Below are 24,627 nucleotides of genomic sequence, written 5' to 3'. Positions count from 1 at the left end.
ACAGAACAGAACAGAATAGAATAGAATAGAATAGAATAGAATAGAACAATTTTCAGTTGGAAGATAAAAAACACAATCCTGTTCTGGGATTTGTCTGGGAGGAGGCGTCTATAGTTACACTATCACTAGACTACATCATCAAGCATTTTGCAATGTGCTTGTACACTGTCCTCAGCTGTTCCATGTGACAACTTTGCAATGCAGACTTTACACTGCTGTGAAAGTGGAGATTAGGGTAGAGTTCATACACAGTATACATACTCCCTAGAGTACGATTTTTGCTGAAAATTTTTGCATCTGCTAAGACAGCTAAAAATGATGGAAGCCAATAAAACAAGAAGTATGCCCCATAGCAGAGGCTAAGTGCTCATGTTTGATGTTGCTGATTAAGATATTTTAACAAAAAGATAATGTGAAAGCAAGCTGAGGAGTTTTACCAAAAAGAAAAGGAAAAAAGAAAAGAACCCAAATGGACAAACTAAAATTACCTGCAGTACACTTTACTTTATTTTTTTTTCCTGCTAACAGAAGGAATTGTTCTATATGCAAGGGATTTCCATTATTAGTCTATAGGTAAACAAAATGTACTGGAGAGACTGAAGGTGTGTTGTGACACCTCATGAATTCTGGGAGATGGAGGTTCCACCCAGCAGAGGATCAGACTGCTAACAAACATCTCCCAGCCTGTAGCTCAGCAGCTGACTTTGTGATCTGGCTTCGTGCTTTGGGTTTTTTGGTGGGTTTTTTTTGCCGCTAGGTCAATTCACTGACTTGCAGCAGCATTGCTAAGTGACTCATTAAACGTGGATCTGCACTATACAGACTCACACCACATTGCAGAGATACTTGGAGTTTGCCTTTGAAATAGATTCAGTCTTTTATTAAGATGGAGGGGCATTGGCCTGACTCAAATCCTGAACACTTCCAGTCTGGACAGACCTAGTGACTGAAGGATTGAAAGACTAATTCTTGTCTGTCATCCTGTATATATGTCGGTAGAGAGGCATTCTGTCTATACAAAGAGCTATCCTAATCTAGTTATCTTGTATACAGTGTACAAGTCTGAAAGAAAGAAAGAAGCAGCTTTCTGATTATAGAAGAAAATAGTTGTTGGGGTACAGGCAACGTATATGCTCCATTCTTTTCTTTCTTCTTTGTAGCTGTTCCACTTGCCTCTGAGTTGGCAGTAGAAATTTTGGAAAAAGGTGAAGTGAGATTCTGGTTGCAAGCTGAAAAACTGTCTGGCAATGCAAAGGCCAACTTTGTATTTAATGATAAAGAGATTTTCAATGGAGAGGTAAGCCTTTTCAGTGCTTATATGTGTGTGCATTTTTATGAGTATCAATGTGTATTAATGTCTCTATCTCCAACATAGTTCCAACTATTGTTCCACACTAATGCATTTTCATGAGAAATGACTCGTCATCAAAAGGATCATTAGAAAGATTTTGTCCATAGTGCTGAGCTGCAGCTGAATTCTACTGGGTGCAGCTTATAAAGTGGAGTCAAATGACTTCCCACCAGCTTTGTGAGTACCACGTGTTAACTAGTGGGGACCATAGGAGTTCCTGCAATAAGGGAGCAGGTAAGCAACTATTGTGGTCTTCAAGAAGTCACTGCAGTATCCCAGATTCATACTATCTCCTCCATCTATGGCCCCTGCACACCCTTGTGCTCAGTTCTCACTCCTCTTTATTACACCAAGAAAAAAATCCCAAGTGGTTGTTTCCAGCAGCAGAACTTGTTACTCCCAAGACATGACGTGGCATGCTTTTGTTGCAACATTAATATCAGGTATAAGGCAGAGATGGAGCTTTCTACACAAAACTTTATAAAAATATAATCATCCTCAAATAGTTATTATGAAGAGATACAAATCTAAGCCTTTCTAATAAAGAAGAACACAGTAGTCACCATACAACAGGAATATCACATGTTTGTATAGCATCAGTAAATAGGCTTCACCTTTAAGTGATTTCTTATTTCATTTTACATTTAAAGCTGGAGCTAAAGATAGTCGGAATCTGAATAGAGAGAACAAAATTTCAGCTAAAGATACTATATAATGTTTGACAAATATTTTCTGACTCTGACATCCATTAACTGTTGCTTTACTTTCCATTCCTGAAGAAATATAAAATGAAGGTGGACCGTAACACTGGCCTTATTGAAATGATTATGGATAAGCTCGAGGACAAGGATGAAGGCACTTACACTTTCCAACTGCAGGATGGAAAAGCAACCAATCAATCCAGCCTTGTCCTCATTGGTGATGGTAAGCTAATCTATACTGCATGGCAGGCTGGAAAAATTATATTGAGGCTACTTTAGTTGCCACCTTCACTTTGCACTGTTTTCATTACCAATAGCTGTTCCAGTGGTTTTTCATGTCACAGTGCTTGCCTGCCTCATACAGGACAGCACATGTGTGTGAACTGGTATTTTTTGAAGTGGTGAGAGGAAGGGGAATTGTTATAGAAATGTAAAATATTGCAGACTGTCATGATTTACTTTTCTATGGATGGAATAAAAATTTTGCATGCAAAAAGCCCACTCAGGTGGGAAGAAGTAGCTGCACCTGTCAGAGCACAAGCAGCTTGCTGACACTGCTGCTGCTCGTTTGCCTTCCTACCAAAAGTGGAAAGTAGCTGTATGATTGGGGATTACACTTCACCAGACATGACACATTAAACTCCTGATGACTACAAGCATCTAGGAAGGTTGGGTTAACTGTCATCAGCTTCTGACACTTCGAAATGTTCAGTGAAAACCTGACCCTATGGCAGGGTTCTCATTGACCTCCAAGGGACAGAGTTGCACCTGTTACAGTGACGTTCATTACTGTTACAAATGGCACAAGATGTTTAACTGTAATATTTCTTGTCGATTTTAATTCCTAGTATTCAAGAAGCTGCAGGATGAAGCAGAATTCCAGAGAAAAGAGTGGCACAGGAAACAAGGTGATAATACAGATATTTCTAAGAATCTCATATGTGTTAGTCTGTTCAGATTTTGTTTATATTTACATTTATTGATTTGAAAGAGATGGTTTTTTGTTCTGTTATATAATTGCTTACCTTCTGAAGGAGAAATAGGAAAAATAGAAACCCATTAAAATATGACAATATTCTTGTTAAGAAAAATATATTTGTCTTTGGTCTTGTATCATTAATACCATTGATGTGACCTTTAAAAATGTATCTGTAATTTTAAACAGGTCCTCATTTTGTGGATCAACTAGGATGGGAAGTTACTGATGAATGTAATGTGATGTTGAAATGCAAGGTAAGGGGCAAGGAAAACTTTGAGTACAATGTTCAAACCACTTTGAGCTACCACTACTTAGACGGGGAGGGTGGGAAGGGACTAAAGACATGCCCTTTGCCTGTCTGTATATAGTTCATATTGGATAGTGGCACAGCCTCTGGAGGCTAATCATGCTGAGGTGACTGCTCATTGCCTGTAACAAAACACCTTGGAAAACACCTTCAACTTTTTCCTTCAGGACTGTGAGCCACCCACCCACCCAGGAAAAGACACCTGAATAGGAATGACAAGGCTTTGTGAATCCCGGGACTTGCTCATTTTTGGCCAGTTTATGTGTGTAGAAATCCCCTGGACAGGACCCACTCGTTCCCTGGGATCTTTGAAGATGTTGGCAATTCTTTTCTCTCTCTTTTCATCCCTGCTGTTTTCCCTCTTGCATCCCCCATTTTTAAATGGAGACCTGCAACAACTCAGTGCAACCAAGATGTAAAATATGCTCTTCCTTTATGAGATACTTGAACAGGCTAACCCATGTGACACTGAGCTCCTCTGCCCAAATCAAGAGAATAATTATGATGTTTTTGTTTTCATCCATCTTAGGTGGCTAATATTAAGAAGGAAACACACATTGTATGGTACAAAGACGACAGAGAGATAACGGTGGATGAAGAACATGATTTTAAAGATGGCGTGTGTACTCTGCTGATATCAGACGTGAGTGACTGTCCTTCTTAGCCCTCAGCTAAAGTTAGTGTTATGAATTCAGATGAAAGATACAATCTAATCTGATATTTCAGCAGAACAATCAAAAAAAAGGATGTGAGTTTTAAAAATGGAAAAAACTCGCAAGGCATCTGTGTTTTAGATAAGCAAATGTCTATCTATAACTGCTCATTCAGATTTTCAGGAAATGATGACAGAAGAGATAATAAGCTTGTCACTTCCTTTGCATGTCAGTTTAACAACAGAAACAGACCACATTTATGTTGTGAACGGCATTTGGAAAGCGCTTTTCACTCAGGGTTTCAGAGGACAACCCTCTCGGAGTCACCAAAGAGGTCTGGTCCCTACGCAGCCTTGCTGCAGGCTCGGGCTGTGACGTGGCTTCACCACTTCACCTCTTCGCTCTCAGTTCTTTGCATGAGGAAGGGATGAACTGTCAGGGTCCCTTGGGGCTGAGGGCTCCCCAACAGCTGGAGGCCAGGACCCCCCAGCCCAGGCCCATCCCACCACCCCAGCAAGGGGCAGGGCACCTGGGGGGCAGTGGGGCAGTACCAACCCTGGACATCAGGCCATCAGGCACCTCCCTAGGGATGGGGATGGGGCATCAGCTGGGTTCAGGAGTAAAATCTAGATCTTTCTACAGTAACTATTCTGAAAGCTGATTTTACTGTTACAATATCGCAGTTTTCTAAGAAAGATGCTGGCACGTATGAAGTCATACTGAAGGACGACAGAGGAAAGGACACCAGCGAGCTAACACTCAAGGACACAGGTCAGAGGCACCTTCTGCACGCTGGCAGCCACACCAGCTGACAGCCTGGCTGCTCACCTGCAAGCAGGTTCAGGGTAATTCTGGGAACTGCATGTGTCACCTTCCTGTGGCATTGTTCCTCCTGTGTATAAGATCATCTCGTTAGAAAAGCTGAGATTTTTTCAGTTCAAGTAATATTTGAATGCAGCCTCCTGGATTTGGACTCTGTATAATTCTGGGAGAATACAATGACTAACGCTATGCAAAATGGTAACAGGTTTCCTCAGGGGACCATCAGTAGTGTAATTCTACAAATGTAGAAAGAAATTAGAGAACTAGGTAATTTTAAAAGACTTCACATTTTTATTATGTTTTGCTATTCATTTATTTATGGGACTTTCCACTCATTGGGACTATTATATTTTTAAAATTTCACTTCCATTTCCAAGCCAGTAGAGAAAAACATATTTACTAGAGTGTATATAGATGGATTAGCATTCCAACTCAATAACGTAATTTACAAAAAAAAAAAAAAATCTATCTATCTACCTATCTATCTATCTATCTATCTATGTAGTTTTGTTCAGCTGTGGCAATATTCATCAAGGCTGCTGTTAAATAAAGTCTGGACATTGAGGAATAACAGGCTATATTTCTGCATTACTTAGATTTCTAACATATTTTATAAGTTAGGTCCGATTTCTTTTTCAAACCTACTGGAGAGAATATTTCAGAGCCAGTACTTGGACTATTATTGACTGTGCTTGAGCTGCAGACACAGAGTCTTAGTCTCTGGATTTTGTTTCCACAGCTTTTGCAGATCTGATGAATGAAGTATGCAGAAAGATTGGTAAGCACTTAATTCTCTTTCCAAATGAATGACTCATTGTGACACACAGTGAACGGCTGCATGGCTACATTATGCTGTGTGCTCTTCTTTCAGCTTTATCTGCAACAGATCTGAAAATCCAGAGCACAGCTGAGGGTATCAGACTGTACTCCTATGTTACTTACTATGTGGAAGATCTGAGAGTAGGCTGGGTGCACAAGTAAGTATGCAAAAGCTTTGCAAAAGTCAGTGCAATTTTGTTTTTATAGACTCAGAAAGCATCTGTGTACATGAGAAGAGATCCAGGTTTCTTCTCATCTCTCATGAGCCCTCCTCTCAGTTTCGGTGAATTCCACCCATGTGAAACCATTACGAGAGTGAGGTGGTGGTGGTGCAGGGCCATCCTGTTGTTTTCCTCGTGGGACAGAAAGTCCTATGCCATGGGATGCTGTCAGGGCTGTGCTGCTTCAGAGCACTTCCTACCTCCTGGATGGGAGCTGCATCTTTCCCTGAATCAGTTTTAAGGAGTGATGCAAATATAGCCTGAGACTGACAAGATTTAAAAGAGGCCAGTACCATGGGTTCAAAGATACCTAGCCTGGAGGACTGCTTGTCTAGAAGCCACAATTCACAGGAACCGGGACAAGTAGGCACCTCTTCTTAACGCACGGGCTCACATATAGGAGGTAAATCAAGTTTCAGCATGTGCCTGGGGAAGTAAAATACAGTCCTTCCTGTGTGCACTATGAACCTAACCAAGACAGACAGAAGTACTGCGATTTTTGAAAAGATTATGAGTGCCCAGCTCCCCATAAAATTAATGGGAGTTGCATACCCAGATCCACCAGGCAGCTTTGAATTCTCATGCACCGCAAACAGCATGCACTGGAAAACCCAGAGAAGTAAACAACTTAGATGTAATTTAATAGTAACAATACATTTGAATCACTTCAAATCTGTTATTACTACTCTTGCTGCTTCACTTCCTGTGGACGTGGTAGTAATTAGTCTTTAGCATGGAACCTGAATTACTGATTTCTCAATAAAAGTCATGTAAAGGAGGCACAGAATACTCAGGCTGTGCTGTAGCAGTCTGGCTGTAATTATTGACACTGACGCTAACCAGCAATGCTGTCAGAGAAATGACAGCAGTTTGAGGTTTTCCTGTTTCTTGGCACCCATTTTGACCTGGTACTTGTCAGGAGTCCTAAGCATTTCAGAACTGGAAGTGAAGATGAAATATTCTGGATTTCTCTCTCTCTTAATTTGCTCACTTTTTCTGTCTTACTTATCTCTCTCTCTCTTTCTATCTCTCTTTTCTCTATTTAATTTTTAGAAACTAATTTAATCTCGAAGGACATCCAATTAATCTATTTAAAATGTTCTTTGACCCTCTAGTATATTCGAAGTTATCAGTTTAAAGATAAAGAAAATGAGTAGCTGATATCTTTTGCCTTAACCAGGGCAAATAACTGCTCAGCTAGGAAGCTGAGAAATTGTGGTTTGTCTGTTTGTCTGTCTGTTCGTTTGTTTTGTGGGAGAAGATATACTTGCATCAAAGAATGCTTAATCATAAATGCCAAAACACAACAGAGTGTCAGAAAACACTCCAGCCACCAAACATAATTTGTGAAAAAAAGTGAGGGTTTTTTTAGGTAAAGCCCTGTATAGTTTTGTTTTGCCTAAGCAGAAATAAACTTATGCTAAGAAGAAAACATGAACATCTGAAGATGCAAGGTTTGCTCTTCAGAGGTCTGGGTTTTAAATTTGTACAACTCTTGTGTGCCTCAAGCCACAGACTAACATGCATAACCTTGCTGCGAGCTTTGAGGAGAGCTAGACCTTGAGCAGGAAAAGACTATCATGTCAGTTCTGCCCTGTAGGTCCACAGCTTTATCATGAATTTGACTTCAAAAGTCTTAAAATATGATGGCATACCATAGTACTTTGGAAATCATCTAGTAACTGCAGACATACTCAGTGACTCATCATGAGCAAATCCCTTTAATGCTCCAGTAAAATGAAAGGGTAACATCGTTTTGTATTTTTCAGTGATACTCAGATTAAGTTTACAGACCGAGTGAAGACTGGTGTCACCGGGGAGCAGATCTGGTTACAGATCAATGAGCCAACTCAACAGGACAAAGGCAGATACACAATGGAGCTCTTCGATGGTAAAACAACACACAAAAAGACAGTGGATCTTTCTGGACAAGGTAGGACATTCCCGCTGCTAACCTCAGCTGTACATGGGCATTACACCGTGATTAGGCAGGAGCATGTGCAGCAGGATCTTGCCAAGACCTGTTACCCTTTGGTTTGTAGGATCTCTGTATGTCCCCAGCAGCCAGGCAGTGTTTGTGGGGACAAGGCAATTTGTTTTCCCCGGACTGTGCTCTCGAGTCATAAATTGCTAACAGCTTTTTCCTATTCCAAATACCCACTTGCAGTTTGGCTACTGAGACATCAGCTCCTTTCCAAGCTCTCTTACAAAACCCATTTTGTTCCTGGCATTGATTGGCAGTTTTAAATACAAGTTGTCTCACTGAGTGCCTTCTGTATTTCTCCCTTCCAAGTAATATTTGGAGAAGGAAGTGAAGGACACCTTTGTTCTCTGATTTGCCTACTGTATTTCTTTGATGGATCTAATAGGGCTCCTTATTCTTCAGAGATGTCAAGGCTGGTTCCTTTCATCAGCATGATGATAGGGGAACAGCAAAAATTATTCAGATTGACTATTGAAAGCTTTTACTCTGCAAGATCTCTCAGATCCTAGGGACCAGATTAACTCCACCCAAACTGCCAAGTTTCCATCCCCAGCCATTTCCATCCCTAAAACTTCACTTTGGGTCTGCAAGCTCTCTAATGACAATAACATTATAATCATCTCCATGTTGCTCCTTCTGTACTCTCTCTCTACTTTCTGAGAAAAGATATTTCTTCTTCCCTGACAAAGCAGAGGCTGACCTCCCACATAGTGGTAGCTTGGCCTGAATTTACGAAGAAGACAACAGTTTGCTGTCTGCTTTGTTCATGGGCATCTGTGTGATGTTTCAGAGCAGATGTAAAAAGTACTTGGAAAAAACAGATCTCTTGCATTCCATAAGCCAGTGGTGTCTGAAGTGGGGTGCACGCAAGATGATTTGTTGGGGTGCAGGAAGGAAATACGAGAACTTCAGTAGTACATCTACATAATTCATAAATAAATACACATATATTGGGGGTGCATGCTTAAAAAAAATTTAGATGGGGTGTACGATCAAAAACGTTTGGGAAATCACTGCTGCAAGCTACCTCTTAGCTGGTGTATTGTGGGTTTCTTCCTCTTTTTTTGTGAAATTATTTCAGCCTATTGCTCTCCTACTGTCTCTTAGTCTCAAAGCCTGACTTTCAGAAGAAAAACCAGTGTGTTTATGTGTTCATAATAGCTGTCATACACAAGATGGTCTTCATTAGTTGAACCATTCAGCATTTCAGGGTTTATACAATATATATGCATCCACCCATTAATACTTCTTTAATGATGTCTACCTTTTTAATTTATTTCTACATTTTACATTTAAACTTCTGATGATTCATCTCTGAGCCTACCTCTAAAACCAACTTTTCTCTTTGTAAAGCATTTGATGAAGCCTTTGCTGAGTTCCAGAGATTAAAGTAAGTATTATGTCATCTGAATACAGTAACGCCAGCCATAAAATAATAACAGTTTTTGTTTGTTTTGTGCTGCAGCTAACTACATCCTACAAAACAAATCCTAGTCCTACAGAAGTTTGTAGGAGTTTTGCATGTGATTTCTTTGGTGTAACTCTTATATAACAGTTAGGTAACAAAGGAAAAGCAGTCTTGCCAAATGATGCGAGAGATTTTCCTTAACAGATTAAAGTTCATTACAAAGACAAGCTATTTTTAAATCACTCCAAGTAAACTTTAACTGAAATTTTACTTTCTTTTTTGTTTCTTTCAATTCCAGGCAAGCTGCGATTGCAGAGAAAAGTAAGTAGGCCTTCTTTGACAATGATTGCAATAAACTGTTTATGAAGGTTTTCTTCCTCCCCAGGAAGCTTGTGTGTTGGGAGACAGAGGGCATGTATAAAAGTGTATGTGCACGTGCTCATCATAAGATGAATTTGTCCTTACACCAAGGGGAGGCAAGGAGAATGACCTTTTAGTGATTTAACTTTGCTGCACAGTGCAGCTATTCACACTATAGTTATGGGTTATATTGATTTTTCCAGTCTAAGCTCCTGTTCTCACTACCAGTTAGCCTTCTCTAAAAATTATCTTTATTGCTGACATCTCTCATGTATGTTCTTTGCATAAAAGTCACTTTGTTTCCAAAAATGGAGGAAATCACTTGGCTAGTTTTGAACTATCTAAAATGCCAAATGGCTCCTGCATTACACACAGACATGGGTAAGAAAGTGACAGTAGCTTTTACATTGCTTAAAGGCAGATCCCTGAATCTCCTGATACTTTTGCCCATGTGTCAATTCCAACACAGCAGCTAAAACAAAAGTATGTACTAAATACTTGAGGAATAAGTGATTAGAATTCAACTTGAATTGCTAAACCAGATATCCTTCCTATTTAAAGAAAAATGCACAGAAAAATGTAGCACACCAAAGTTCTCCCACCACAGATGACATTCAGACCTGTATAAAAATGGGGGCAGAACTGGCATTTGGAAAGTTATTGGAGAAAAATGTCTAGAGAGATCTGAGCCAACTCCTCCTGGACACAGACTTCAAGTAGTGCAGGGTTTGGAAATGTACAGTGATCCCTATGAGTTCCACCTGAGACAGCACAAAAAGATCAGAAATAGCCCTGCCCTGGGCATTTCGTTTCTAACCCTGAACCATTCATAAGGGGCTGGTGTGTTAGCTGATAGAACACAGTCCCGTTCCTCGTCTCATAAGGTTATTATCTCTGCACTCCAGAGCACATATTTTATAGAACACATTAGAGAGGAACATTCTGCATAGTCATTTCCTTCCTCTGCCAGGCTTGACCAAGACTTATAACAAACAAAATCCATATTCCAGAATAAGTGTGCCAAAGCCTGAGTGTGATCAGCATATTTGTATTTGTGTCAGATTCCTATGGGACTCTGAGCTTAAAACTAGACCAGATATTGATCTCAATTACACTCAGATATGTACAAAGCGGTGGGATCACAGTGATGCCACTCGAGACTTTGCATTTAGATCATAACATAACCTCCACACTCTATTAGCTATCATTCACTACCTTTTGTAAACACAATGGTTTTGGTTTATGATACTAAAAATTTAGAGCACCAAATAAAAAAAAATGATTTTTTTTCTGCACTCAGAAGTAACACTGAATTGATGGCAAAATCTGCAGGACACAGCACGTGTACTTTAATTCTTCTCTGTAAGTGATTGACACCAGCTATTAACACATTTTTGCTGTGAATTCAACATTTTTTTAACGTCCACATGGTGTGCTAAGAATGCTGAATAGTTCTCTGCTACTGCAGATATCAGAGACAAGTTGTACATAAATAAGATAAAAGGAAAGATCTAGAAGGGCAACAGAAACTGGGACATAGTTGACTTTAAGACACTAAAGAAAATCATGCTTATTTATTTCCAGATCGTGCACGGGTACTTGGAGGTTTGCCCGATGTTGTCACCATCCAGGAGGGCAAGGTACAGTAAATTAACTGAAGCTTTGCACAACAGCCCAACAGCTTGAATGCCTTTCAATGATGGGAAAATGTTAACCTTTTTTTTTTTTTTAAAGATTCCATCTTTAAAATCTGCTACATTATTTATTCATCCCCTCCCTTCTGTACATAATTCAACAGTCTTGCACAGATGGGTTTATGTATTCAGGGCAGTGTCTTTTCTTAAGCATTAGATAAAAGTGAGATGACAATGTGAGTTGAGACTAAAACTCTTTATATAACCAGCTCTTTAAAAATTCATGCACAGGTTTCACAGTTAGATTTTCTTTTGTAACAGGGTATCAGGGAGGTTTATTTCCTTTTTTGCAAGATAGCTAGTCATTCTATGTCTTTTGCAGTTAACTTCCTTGCAATGTGGCAAGACAGCCACACCTGTCAAGGCTGGCTTTTAAATGAAGTAAAAGTAGTAAACCATAATAACTCAATTCTCATCCAGACAAAAGGAGAAAGTTTTTTTCTATTTCATCAAGGCAAATGAGAAGGAAGTAAAAAGAAGTCACTGGATTATATTAGCAGAGTTTAACCAAAAGATTATTGTAAAACAGTCCCAGGAGAACATGGCTACATCGATGCTTGAGCACAGAACACATTACCCAGAAAGCCGGTTCTCAATCTCCCAACCTTTTTGCAGCACGCTGCTTCTACAAGTTGCTGCTTAATAGTACTGAGACCACAAAGTGCCTGCTCTTCACTTCTCACTGCTCTACCACTACCCAGTTCCTCTCTATGTGTGTGAACGCTGAAACAGGGCATGTGAATGTCACTGAAAAGCTGTGACGTGACAACCACAGTAAGACAGCTTCCCGATATTTCTGGCTTTATCTGGCAGTAGGTCAGATGAGTTCAAGGTATTTGATTATAAGCTGAGCAGAAGGGTTAAGAGTCTAAAATCTTGGTCTGAATCGCTTAACAACGCTAGATAAAGCCTACAGATAGCAGAATGCATCAGTTCTGGGAAAATAAAGCAGGTTGGCATTACAAAGTGAAAATTAACCTTTCATTAAAGGATTTAGCAGTTTGGGAAATACTGTAGAAGCAAGAAGCACTCATAGGAGCATTCTAACTGCAGGTAGAAGACACAAAGAAACAGAATGAATTTGCAGATTCTCAGCTAATAGTGCTTGTGCTTGGAGTTAAGGCTCTCATGCTGCTTTGGCAGGGGATAAATTTAGATGGTTATTATAAGTTTTATGCTTTTGACCAAAAGAGAGTTGATATGAAGCTGACTATGAGCTCACTAAAGGAAAATGTGTAGGGTTTGTAAACAGGGAATTTGTAAACAATGAGTTGCAAAATCTTACCCAGACACACATTGTCCTTGACAGCAAGGACATTTATGATGTATAAAAAAGTGACTGAAAAACTCCCAGAACTCAAGACAAATATCCTTGACCTCATGTTTCTGGATTCAGTAGATGTTCGTTTTGGGAAATGGAGTAGGATAGAGAGTGATCAGGGAAAACAGTGCTTGTTGGCTCATCTGTCAATTGTTTGCATACATGCTGGAGAGAGGGCAATATGATTCTCTGGTGTGTAATTCCTGCAAAATGCACAGTCATCAAGGACTTTGAAAAACAGTAATTGAGGTAGGAGTGGACTGGCAATTGCAAGCTTTGATTCTGAATATGAGTGCAGGCACAACTACAGAGTTATATAAACAGATTGGTATCCCTAGACTGAACTTCCAAGCATATGCGTATCTCAAACTTAATGCCATGACTGTGATGATATTTATTAGCTTTTCACATGTGAGCTGAAGTATATGTGTGAGAATAAATGAACCGGTGTTTACCCAGTGTTAATCAAACAGTGTTCCAGACAGCCTAAGAGACTTCCACTGACAGACAGAAATGTTCCTCAGCAGCGCAATGTAATTGGAAAAGGCTAAGTGTCAGTTCATATTAGGGAGGAATTTGACCTGACAGTGAATACTAGCATAAGTTCTGTGTACAGCCAGCCAAATGAACCTAAGTGGCTGTTTTAATACAGGCCTGTAAGTGCGTAGGAGGTTTTATTTTTAAAAGGAGAAGCTTCGGGTTCTGATAGAGAGGCATTTTGAGACCTAGAAGCAACATGTTGCATCCTCCTGCCCATCAACTCTCCATTCTACCCTTCTACCAGGGGTAAGTGCCCTCACAGATAAGGTGGAAGAACAGACCAGGTTCCCATGATCAAGCTGCTTCAATTCAGTCATTGGCATCTTTGTCCAAACCACCTCTGAATGTGAGTTTGTGCTAATATGCAAGAGGCATGACAACTCTTGAAATACAGTGACATATTTCCTTCTGCCACCTATACTACCCTACACATGATAATGTGCAGTGAAAGGCAGAATAGGTAGTGGGGGACACAAAGAGTCTAGACTTGCACCTGCTGGTTGCTCCAAATGCACATGCCTCAATGTCGCAGGTCCAGACTTGTTATTGGAACTTCTGTGTGCAGCTTTGAAATACCAAGATCTGTTTCAAAGAGATGGAGGTCACTCATGCAGGGTTTTTTTTCAGATAGATCAGGTTTCCTGATAGATTTCATTCACTCGCCACAACATCTAGGCAGGTTTCCAGTCTATTTTTCTATCACTCAGATAGAGTCAAAGCCAGACAACGACTGGAAAAAGGAGATTGTCTTGTAGTGGAAAGGTACCTCTTCCCCTCAGGAGGACAGAACACACTTTTTTTACCAGGATAAGGATTTCAGTTTGAGTACAGTATTATAAACAGGGAGTTCTGTGAGTAAAAAAGATATACATGAGCAGGACAATCTCCTGCCCAAAGAACAGCAGATCTGGAATAGATCTGCAACGAGCACAGACTGAAACATAGGAGGTTCCATCTAAATGTGAGGAGAAACTTCTTTACTTTGAGGGTGCCAGAGCACTGGAACAGGCTGCCCAGAGAGGTTGTGGAGTCTCCTTCTCTGAAGACATTCAAAACCCACCTGGACGTGATCCTGTGTGATCTGCTCTGGGTGAACCTGCTTTAGCAGGTGGGTTGGACTAGATGATCTCCAAAGGTCCCTTCCAATTCTGTGATTCTGTGACGTGCAGTAACAGTGGGAAATCACTTCTCCTTGGCTAAGGCTCCATAATACTGGAATTAGCTTCAAGAAAACCAAAGATCTCACCATCTATGTAGTGAATGATAAGATACATCTCTAGAGATTAGTAGCTGTAAAATAAATAATAAAGAGTTGCGAACATCAAGAAGAGCACCGATGTCAAAAAAAGGAGCTAGTGATGCAAGGTTAAGCAAAATGCAGCTATTTTAAGGCATTATTTAGAATAAAAAGAGCCATTGCTGCTGATTGAATCTCTTTGAATTAAGGAGTACTGACACCACTTTAAACACCTGAGGTTTGAATGATGCCACTAATGGAGCTGCCTGGAAATTACATCAGCTTATTAGCATCTTGGAGTGACAGCTGGGGTGACTTGGTGGTGATCTCTTGCTTGCTAGAGAATTGCAAGACAGTAGGAAATATTGAGCACCTGAAGGGACCCATATGCAACATCTGGCTGAGGGCATGTTTGTGTTGAGAGAGATAAGGAAGAGGGGGAAAAGTAAAACCTCTTGTTTTTCCCTTGTTTTTCAAAAAGGTGGATTGGTGTATAAATCAAAACCACATTCATGTTCACAGTGCAGGCTCTGAGAGAAGGCAGTCAACAGCCCCACGCGGTCACCAGCTGTAGGTGCTGCAGGAAATCAGATAGAGACAGTTTCCACCAAGCCGTAACCACCTCTCACTTGGAATTTGCCTTTCCTTCAGTACCAAGAATTAAATGTTGTTGATAGAGGAAAGACTTCCCCCTCCATTTTGTTCTCATTTTGGTCCTTATTTGATTTTCATTTTGTTGTCAGATGTACAAAAATCTTTCATTTGTATAGAGGTATCCGTTTTTTTGTATTTGCTCATTTCAACAGCTTTCTGGTTATCTGTCTTCTGTCCCATCTCCCACTATCACACTGCCAGATAAGAAGCAGAGAGGTGAAGGGAAGGTAGCCTGTTAAATAGATTTTGCACAGTAGATTTTTTTCATGACAGCCTACAGGGCCAACAATGTAAGTGCTCTTCAGTTGTCTTTATTTTTGATGTATTTTTATCAAAAACCTTAAAAAATGTAAAAGAAACTTGATTCCAGTCAAGCGGAAGCTTCTCCATTTGTTATATATCTCTTAGTCCATTCCCAATGAACAACTGAAGACCATTTTCTCTGCAGTAAAAATACTTCAAGTTCCATTTTAACAAAATCTACTTTGAATACCTTTTTAAATTCAGACCAATGTACTATTTAATACTTGGACATAGGTTGATTCCTTCCTAAATAAAGGTCCAGAGAAAGGCCTATATACCACTGAAGTTTCATATGAACATTTTAAACATTTGACTCTACGTGATGTTCATTTTTTGCAAACTCTTTTGAGAAGATTCCCACAGCATTGCGATTGGGGGAGGCGATTATTTATATGTATTGATATCTCCCAAACATTAATTTCTCAGCTGACAACAACAAAAAAGGAGACCTGAAGATTGTATATCCAACTCCCAGTGATCTCTCTGACAACTCACTCTCTAACAATGAAGATACTTCCTTCAGTCTGATGGGACTCAATTCAGTCCTTAGGAACATTACTAACATAAAACGGAAATACTTACACGAACAGCAAAGAAATAGGGAAGTCTGTATTGATTTCAGTTTAAAAAGTTTTACAGGAGTGCATAAGAAATTCAAATTTATTGGAAGAGCAATGAGGGCATAGCTTTAAAATACCCTAAATTAAACAAAATAATCCAGGGACACTTTGTTCTTAGTTATTTTAAAAGGCAGGTACATTTTCTCTACTTCTGTGGTAAATATATAGTGAGCTTAACGTGAATAAATCTGTCTGATGGTTCCTCAAATTCTCATTCCAGGTCTAACACACAAAAGCAGATACTATCTAATTTTATATTAAACAATATGCATGGAGAAAGATCTACTAATGATTACGAGAGTAGAGAGGAAGGTCCATAAAATATTGAAAGGTTTTAATGGAGTTTTTGAACCGAGTTCCTTCTTTTCCTTTATGCTACAGAACACTCTGACAAAAATTATTGATTACTGATGGTGATATGCATCCATTTACTAAAAGCAGGAAGCTAAATAAGGGGTTGGAACATTTGCAGGGTCAGGCATTAAAAAAACAGCCAGTATTTACTGACTCTTATTTGTAATTCCTTTTGTACTTCTTTTCTATAGGCGCTTAATCTTTCTTGCACTGTTTGGGGAGATCCTACTCCAGAGGTGTCATGGCTGAAGAATGAAAAACCATTTGTATCAGATGCTAATTGCATCCTGAGATTTGAACATGGAAAAAATGTCAGCTTTACCATTTCTACCGTGTCCACACACGACTCTGGGAAATACAGCATCGTGGTGAAGAACAGTTACGGCACAGAGACCAGCGATGTCACTGTAAGTGTGTACATACCTGAGGAAGAGAGAGAGTCTGAGCAAGAGAAAACAAAAGAAGATAAGAAAACTAAAGCGTGAATTTAAGACTAGGCAACAGAAGTACGGGGGAGATTTTGGATGATAGGCTGACATAATCTGTGTGTGTAAAAGGCTCTCTGCTTTAGCAGGCAGCCTTGGGTTTTTCCATTTGCTTCAGTTTTGCTTCTAATAGACTTAATTGTGCCAGAGAAAACAGGGCCTTTCATATTTTCTGACTGCTAACTTCACAGAACCTAGCGGTAGCATCCTCAGCCAGGCCAAATGCATGCTGGCTGTAAACACAGGTCCACCATTTGACCCTCTTCCTGGGCAGTTTGACCTTACAACACAAATGGAAAGGGTGAAGAATCATTTAAGTGGAGGTAATCTATGAGGTATAGTAGATGGAAAGATAAAAAATGATTGAGGCCTTTTTGAGTAGAAGTTTAGATTGGTTCCAACTTTGTTAAAGTAGCATAGATGGAACGTGTTAGAGAATTGTAGAGAAACTAGTGCTGATTTTGTCTACATTAAGGCCGCTTTGTATTGCTGTGTTAATTTAGAGAGGCCTTAATATGGGTGTCATACATGTTGTTTAATCTGCCCAATTGGGGTAAAAGTACTGTAACATAAATGAAAATTAGGCTTAGGAGGCCTGAACACTAATGTGTGTGTATGCGTGTGTGTGTCTGCAAATCTGTACGAACTCTCCTCTATGTTCACAAATAAACTGGATTCACTTCTTTCCTTCCACCACAAGCTTGTTTCACTGTGTCTTGTTTTACTAGTCACAGCTTTGGTAGTTGTGCACAGTATCTTAGTAGCTTAATGATCTCACCACTGTAATTACCGCAAGTTTCCCTTTAGATCCCTGTTAATCTTCACTTTGCTCTTCACGACAAAACCCACAACGGCATCTCCTCATGCCTTTCTGTCCAGACCTTCACGGCATCACATCTCAACTCAGCAAGGTATTTTTGCAAATTCAGACACAGGTATAGTCTCATGCAATTCAATGGACCTGCTCATGAATTTTGATTTAAGGGTGTTAGGTAAGCACTTTGTTAGACTGAGAGTATTTCTTCCAAACTTAACACTGGAGATCAGAAATAACAAATCTTGTTAAGATCTTTTACAGCTACAAAAAGAATCTTCATTGGAACTTAGAAAGAAATGTGAGTTTTTTTCAGACAAAAGTGTTTCAGACAAAAAACTTTTGTCCAGATCTTTGAACACATTTATATAGATTAAAAACTCCATGTCAGCTATTTTACAGCACCACTGATTATTGTTAGCTGAGGAAGAGCAACAGAATGTACACACATGTCCATCCTGATGGAGATATATATGATATATACACATGATACATATGTGATATATACTTGTGATGCGATATATCAGCCCAGTTGCAAATTAGTAGAGCAACGTGCCATATTTATAATTCTTTTCATGACTAGTCTCACAACAGCACAATCCTTCACACCAAAATCTAAAGCCCTAAAGTAGATATTTTCAGTGTAAGCATAATCTGTGTGCACCTTTCACATACTTTCTCTTGTCATTTTTAGCTACTGTGACTGCAGACATAGAGCTGTTTCCCAGGCACTCGTTTTGCTGCAGTATTGACATTTCTGTGAGGATGTCACCAGCAAGTGCTGCACAGTGAACGCTCACTTAAACCCTCGCCAGCTGAGGTTTACTGTCAGCTCATGCTAAAGGCAAAGTGGAAGCATGAGGGAATTATTAATGGCTCGAGTAATAATAGATTCAACACAGTTATCAATGGCAAAAGTGGTGATTTTTGCAATTTTAAAATATTTTTTAAATCAGTTTCTGTAAAGGGCTAAGGATTATGATCTTAATCATTGAAAAACAAACAGACAAAAACAAAACCAAAACAAACAAACCCACAAAAACCCAGATTTAGATCAGATTCATGTCCTACCAGAACACATTAGCATGTGCCTAACTTCATGCATGAATAGTTCCACCAGTTTCATGGAACCTGTTAAGTTTATTTAGTGTACATATTTTTTACATAATGTATTTTACAGAATAAATTTCACATTGCAGGGATTTTTAACATGAAATTATGCAAAACTAATGTGTTTTCAGCAATTCACATAAAGTGTATGTGTTCACACAGCTTTCTCTCCTAAAATAGTAAAAATACAGGCATCAAACCTGCTGACATTATTGCAATTTTAAGGTTTAAGTGTGTAATTGTGTACATTAATGAATCAATATCTGTTACTTAAAAAGTTCAGACTACTTAGTCACAACAGCTACCTATCAGACAAAGTAAAACAGCTTAAGTTTTAAATTTTAAAGTATAATCGTGAGAATATCTGTAATTTGAGATACAGCAAACTTTCTGAGTACAGAATTAATATTAAATTATTTTATAATTTTGCTTAGTGTGACATGAAGCCAACTGAAGGACAATAAGCAGGTCACTCCACCTTGACCCCAGGACACACCCCTTAAAAGCAACAGTGTCCCATCTCTCTTCCATCCTCCAGAGTGCAAACAATATGACTTGGTCTTAGCAATACCTGATAAGAGTTGTTAATTATTTAGCATGAGCACACTTTTAAACATTTTGGTAGCAGTTTATTTCTACTACTTTATCTTCAAAAATCTGTCCTTCTGCCTCCCTCCTTTTGGCAGAACTGAGAGGGAATACAAGTGGGGCATCTCCCAGATAACAGGCTGGATTCTACTTCTCTTTGCTTCAGAAGACATACGTGTCCCTGGAAGTTAGAGTAATAGCTGCTTCTAGATGTATTGCTGCCAGGGTTTCAGTTATGGTGGTTTCAAACTCAATTTGTGATGCATCCACACTCCTCGCTTGTGTGCTTTTTGTTCTTGCTTTGCTTCAGGTGATTGTAATTTCTGTGTCAGGACTGACTGACACAGTCCAAGGACACGATCAAAATAATACAACTGCATCTAAAAAGAAAAAAACAATGGCAAGCAAACAGAAGGAAGCGGAAAAGAAAGGTAAGAGCACCTTAACCTTTATGATCTTCTACTCCAAGGAAATAATTGTTAATAGTCTGTGCCAATCAATATTTCTCAGGTTCCAAACAAATTCACAGTATGTATGCTCTTAATCAACAACAAATGCAACTGCCAGGTTACACCTCGGTGAAAGAGGTTTAAATCAACACTTTTAAATCACCTTTCCACTGGGCTGTGAGTTCTCACCTTGGCTTACCTGGCTGATGACAGCTTTTTAATCCATAAAAAATACTTTCACACTTCTGAACGCAAAGAGCTCATAAGCCTGTAGGTATACACAGCTGACATTATTTTCCAAAGTGAGACTCATTTCAGCATCTAGATGTTTGACACTTAACAAAATAAGGCCATGCTAATTAAGGGACCCTAAATGTCAAAGTGTTTTAGAAAATCCTGGTCATATAGCTATGTGAGATTAATCAATTATTTTGTCTTAGTCTTATGTTGATATTGAGTGGTAAAGTTGAAATTACAAGTGACCATTTTTTGTCCAATTTAGAGGAAGGGTGGAAAATGAAAAGCTCTCGGGTGATTCAGCATTCTTGTGTATTAGAGATTTTTAATGTTCTTTTAGACTCTTACTATATAATTGCTACTCAGACATTAATTTATTATTCATAATCACAACTGCCTCATGTACAGCATTTTAACTCCAAATAAGGCTTAAATTCCAACATTATCAGAACATCTATTTTACATATTTTGCCTAAATATTTTTCGTTTCTATACAGAGTGTATACATGTTCTGTCATTGCTGACAGAACATTTTATGCTCTTATTCTCCTCCTCTTTCTGCTTCAAAGGCAAGAACAAATATTTAATTGCATTTCTTTCCTTTCTTGCCTTACTGGTATGAATAACCTAAACATTTTTCAGTAGTCCTGTAAATGAGATGACTTATGTGAGAAACAATTGTTTACATGCATAAATGTTTTGCAGGTTCTACCCCTCAATCTTTTTAATTAGAGACCATAAAGACTTGGGCTTGCTTTTGGCTCTGTAAAAAGTAGTGACTTCACTTGTGATACTGAATCTCTTTATACGGGTATGTGAAGGGGGAAAAGAACACGATAAGGTCCTAACCAATGTGAAAGCAAAATCTTACTCCACATACTTCTGTGTTGGTGAGCATAGTAAATGTAATACAATTTTTATTACTTCCCCTAAATCAGATTTTATTAAGCCACACGTAAAAGCAATTATTGCTACAGAAGAGACACCTGATCCAAATGAAATCCCCTCTGTGGAAATAGAAAAGGATACAAAAAGCAACCACCGAGTGGCAAAGAAGACTGATGGGAAGGCAGCGGTAGCAGAAAAGGTTCCACAGCCCACAGAAAGCTTGGAGAGACAGGCAAAGAAACCACTGGAAAAAAAGCCTTGAGTAAATCCTGCTGTTCTTGAATGAAGAGTGTGATCTTGTTATGATATGGATGATAAGGTCAAGCTGAGATTTTGTGGGTGACAGACTAATCACAATATTTTAAACCAAAAGTTTATTAGTGTTTTATTTTATAACAGTTGTAATGCTTCATACTTTAAATGCATAGTAGATGGGCACTTATGTCTCAGTACCAGATTAGGTGCACTGCAGTCACTTGGAAGTATCTTAATCATGATCCATGACTTCAATTACTAAAAAATGTCCATGATAAGCAGAAGTTACTAAAGCACATCCTGTCCAGTATGGATATATTTGCTGCTCTCAAAGAATGTTGATATCAGTTATGTGGAACTGTTAATTGATATTTTTAGGCCATCACAGCCTGAGGCATATCCCACTTACTTTCTCAAGGAAACTGTGCATTCACTCCTCTTACTGCCATGTGTGCTGTACCTTTCACCATGGCCACAAGGGAAGATCTCCAGAAACAGAATCATCTCCTATGGATGCAGGGGACCATAAGCAGGGGGTTTTTTTGAACCACCTTTCATGCACACCTGTTTCATCAGGTGGATCAAGATGACATCTCACCATTTCTTACCACTGACTGCTTTTCAGCCCTCTCCACTTCATCAATTCCCTCCTGGCCTGGGTGAGGTACTATGGATACAACCCATAAATTATCAGCTGCCCCACATGCTCATTCCTCTCCACCCACCCATTTTGCTACAGCAATTATACTTCTGCTTCCAAGACCTGCTAAACCCAGTTTCCTCTTTCCCCTCAGCAACTCAGCCCAATGTTATCCCTTCTTCCCCTCGCTAGGACCATACTCACTGGTTTCTTGTAAAAGGGTCTAGTTTTGTGGTGCATGTAAGTGAGGAATACTTACAAGCCAAGAATCTCTGCTTTAAATCATTACTATGCTCATTCACATCCATTACTGTGTTCACTTACATGTTTATGTACTGAAGATATACAAATATATAACTCTTTTGTGGATGATTAGATATCTTGAAAGAACTAGAGTTTATGTTGAAAAACAAACCAATAAAAATAAAGGTCAGAATTTATTTTGTCAATATGCAAGCTGAGTTCAACTTTTAAGTCACCAGAAATTACTAAATACAAGAAATAAAAATAAGATAGTTTAATTACTAGCAAAATACTTATATTGATTTCAGCTCTTGGAAGGCCCAATCATATTATATCAGCTTTTTCCAGATGGATTATTTTTGAAAGATTACTAAACTCTGCTGCTATTTCTAGGGTGCTAGATCTATGAAAAATGCAGAAATAGTGAAAACACAAGAAATATCAGTTTCTAATACATCGTTATAAAATTGTTAGCATGAGAAAACAAATAATAATGTTATTGATGTTTAAATGCGTAGCACCTGAGGCACTGACATCTCTGATGGAAGAAACCCATTTAAATCCAGTAGAATTCCAATATGGTTCCATTCACCTCTTTAAAACCAACAGAAAGATTCCTGCTGCAGGAAATACTACTTAGAGAACTTATATGGAGGCCATTAGAGTAAAAACACTTCTATAAACAAGGTAAAGGGTTTATATAATTTGGATGGGCCTCCCCGGGTGACAGAAATATGCACGATACAATAGAGAAAAAAAATTATGCAAAGCAAAATACTGATTGCTACACAAAGAAGTGGTGGCAGAAAGTTAAAATACAGACTGAACTACAACTAAAATGATCCTACTAGATGAAGGTAGTGTTGGACACATAGAGCTTGATTCAGTACTATAATACATTACATCCTGTTCTACATCTGGGTTTTATAGATTAAATTAGTAGAAAACTGGAGTATCAGAGCAGGGAATGATGGAAGTGTAGGTCCTGTACATAAACGCAGGCAGGAGCATTTACACGGTAGGGATATTTTAAATGATACTCTTAATACATGTAGGTTCTCATGCAACTGTTACAGAAAATGATAAAAATCTACAGATGGGCAACTACATCACTCTGCTAGAGAGTGAGAGAGTCTGGCCTTTCAACATGTTATGAAGCTGCAGGCTGTTTCACAGAACTCTTAACCGCACTTTGCCATGGTGATTATTTCAACCTGCCTGACCTCTCTAAAAATCCATCACTTCTCGCTGCTTCTTCAGGTTGGGACCCCATCTCTCACAAACTTCAATGGCAATATGTAAGTTATATATAGAACAGACGGCACCACTGAGATCCAGCTCCTGCAAAATGCCACAGGGGTCTTTTCACTGGTTTTAATAGAAAACAAGACAGGTCTCAGAAGAACACTCTAAAAATGTCCCAAACCTCAGACTGCAAAGCCCATTTTGCTCACAAAAAGGTCAATGGCAGATATCTCTTTGGTGTCATAGCATAATCAGGGCTTAGCTTTTTCTTGAAAGAAAAATCAGTATTTTCCTGATATTTCAATTAAAATCTACTGGAAATACTTTTTAAAATTTAAACTAAAATTTTAGGGGATTTTTTATTATTATTATTTTAAAATTTGGATGGTTCCTCAAAAGCTGGAAATGCAGTCACATCAGTATTGTTCTACTGAAAACTGTTTGCTACCCAGGAGCATAATGTTGTTATGCATGGTAAATGAAATACACAAACACACACATCAAAGATTTTAAAAAACCTTTTTTCCGTTTTATTATTTAAGCTGTAGTTGTTCACAAATGTGTAAGAAAATGTTCAAAATTAATATTAACAGAATTGTTGAGTACATTAAAGTTTATAATGTTACCATGTTTGAATTTCTTTTTACAATCTAAGTGTATAATTTATATTCTATTCTCCATGAGAACTATGAAAAATTGTTTCAGTCTCTGTCCATTACATAATGATAGAATGCAAATTCTTTCTGAAGCAACAAAATCTCCTATCAAACATACAGACTAATTTGACAACATTCAAAATCAGACACTGGTTGCAATATTTATCTGAAGTGCAACTTCTGGAGAGCATCTTCTTTCTTACCTGCATCTTCCATTCCCGCATGCTTTACTCTTCATATACAAATTTATAACTCTATTATAAATTAATATATTGGTGTTATAACAGATGTATTCAACAGTGTGGGAAAATGTTGCATTAAGCTATAATTACAAAGGGTGATTTTTGAAGATGAAAGAAGATGTGGAAAATAGGCTTTGCCTTCCACTGTAGTGAAGGCATTGGGATTCCAGGTGTCCTTGAGTTCTTCTGAGAATCAGTTCTGGATTTGTTAACCAACTGTTGAGGAAGACCTGTCTGTGGGCTGAGACTGATAAACTATAATTTGACAACATATAAAGCCATAATCTTTGAAGCAGCTAGTTGCAAGCTGAGATCATCCTTAAACTAGCATAGGGTGCACCTCTGCTCTGGATGCCTGAACAGTAACTATAAGGTGAATGCATTAACTATACAAAACATCTGAAACAAATCTTTCCACACAAATCGTCTGGTGCTGTTAAAAGGATA

At 38.7% G+C, this 24,627-nt stretch overlaps 1 protein-coding gene across 1 annotated transcript in view; it reads left to right on the top strand.

Annotated features, from left to right (window-relative positions):
* The window catches only part of MYOM1 (myomesin 1), a gene marked incomplete at both ends in the record, with an annotated part of 72,701 nt that extends 51,540 nt beyond the window's left edge, over positions 1–21,161 (top strand). The window contains 15 exons of the mRNA XM_080364143.1: positions 1,161–1,297; positions 2,131–2,275; positions 2,901–2,960; positions 3,218–3,285; positions 3,868–3,981; positions 4,675–4,762; positions 5,553–5,591; positions 5,685–5,790; positions 7,623–7,786; positions 9,191–9,227; positions 9,544–9,566; positions 11,190–11,245; positions 16,520–16,735; positions 19,636–19,756; positions 20,950–21,161. Of these exons, the coding sequence (XP_080220269.1) occupies positions 1,161–1,297; positions 2,131–2,275; positions 2,901–2,960; positions 3,218–3,285; positions 3,868–3,981; positions 4,675–4,762; positions 5,553–5,591; positions 5,685–5,790; positions 7,623–7,786; positions 9,191–9,227; positions 9,544–9,566; positions 11,190–11,245; positions 16,520–16,735; positions 19,636–19,756; positions 20,950–21,161 (1,586 nt within the window). The remainder of the gene's footprint in view (positions 1–1,160; positions 1,298–2,130; positions 2,276–2,900; positions 2,961–3,217; positions 3,286–3,867; positions 3,982–4,674; positions 4,763–5,552; positions 5,592–5,684; positions 5,791–7,622; positions 7,787–9,190; positions 9,228–9,543; positions 9,567–11,189; positions 11,246–16,519; positions 16,736–19,635; positions 19,757–20,949) is intronic.
* Positions 21,162–24,627: the final 3,466 nt, after the last annotated feature.

Source organism: Nesoenas mayeri (genome assembly GCF_963082525.1).
Source record: "Nesoenas mayeri genome assembly, chromosome: 2".
Lineage (NCBI taxonomy): Eukaryota > Metazoa > Chordata > Aves > Columbiformes > Columbidae > Nesoenas > Nesoenas mayeri.
This window is presented reverse-complemented; position numbering and strand designations above follow the sequence as displayed.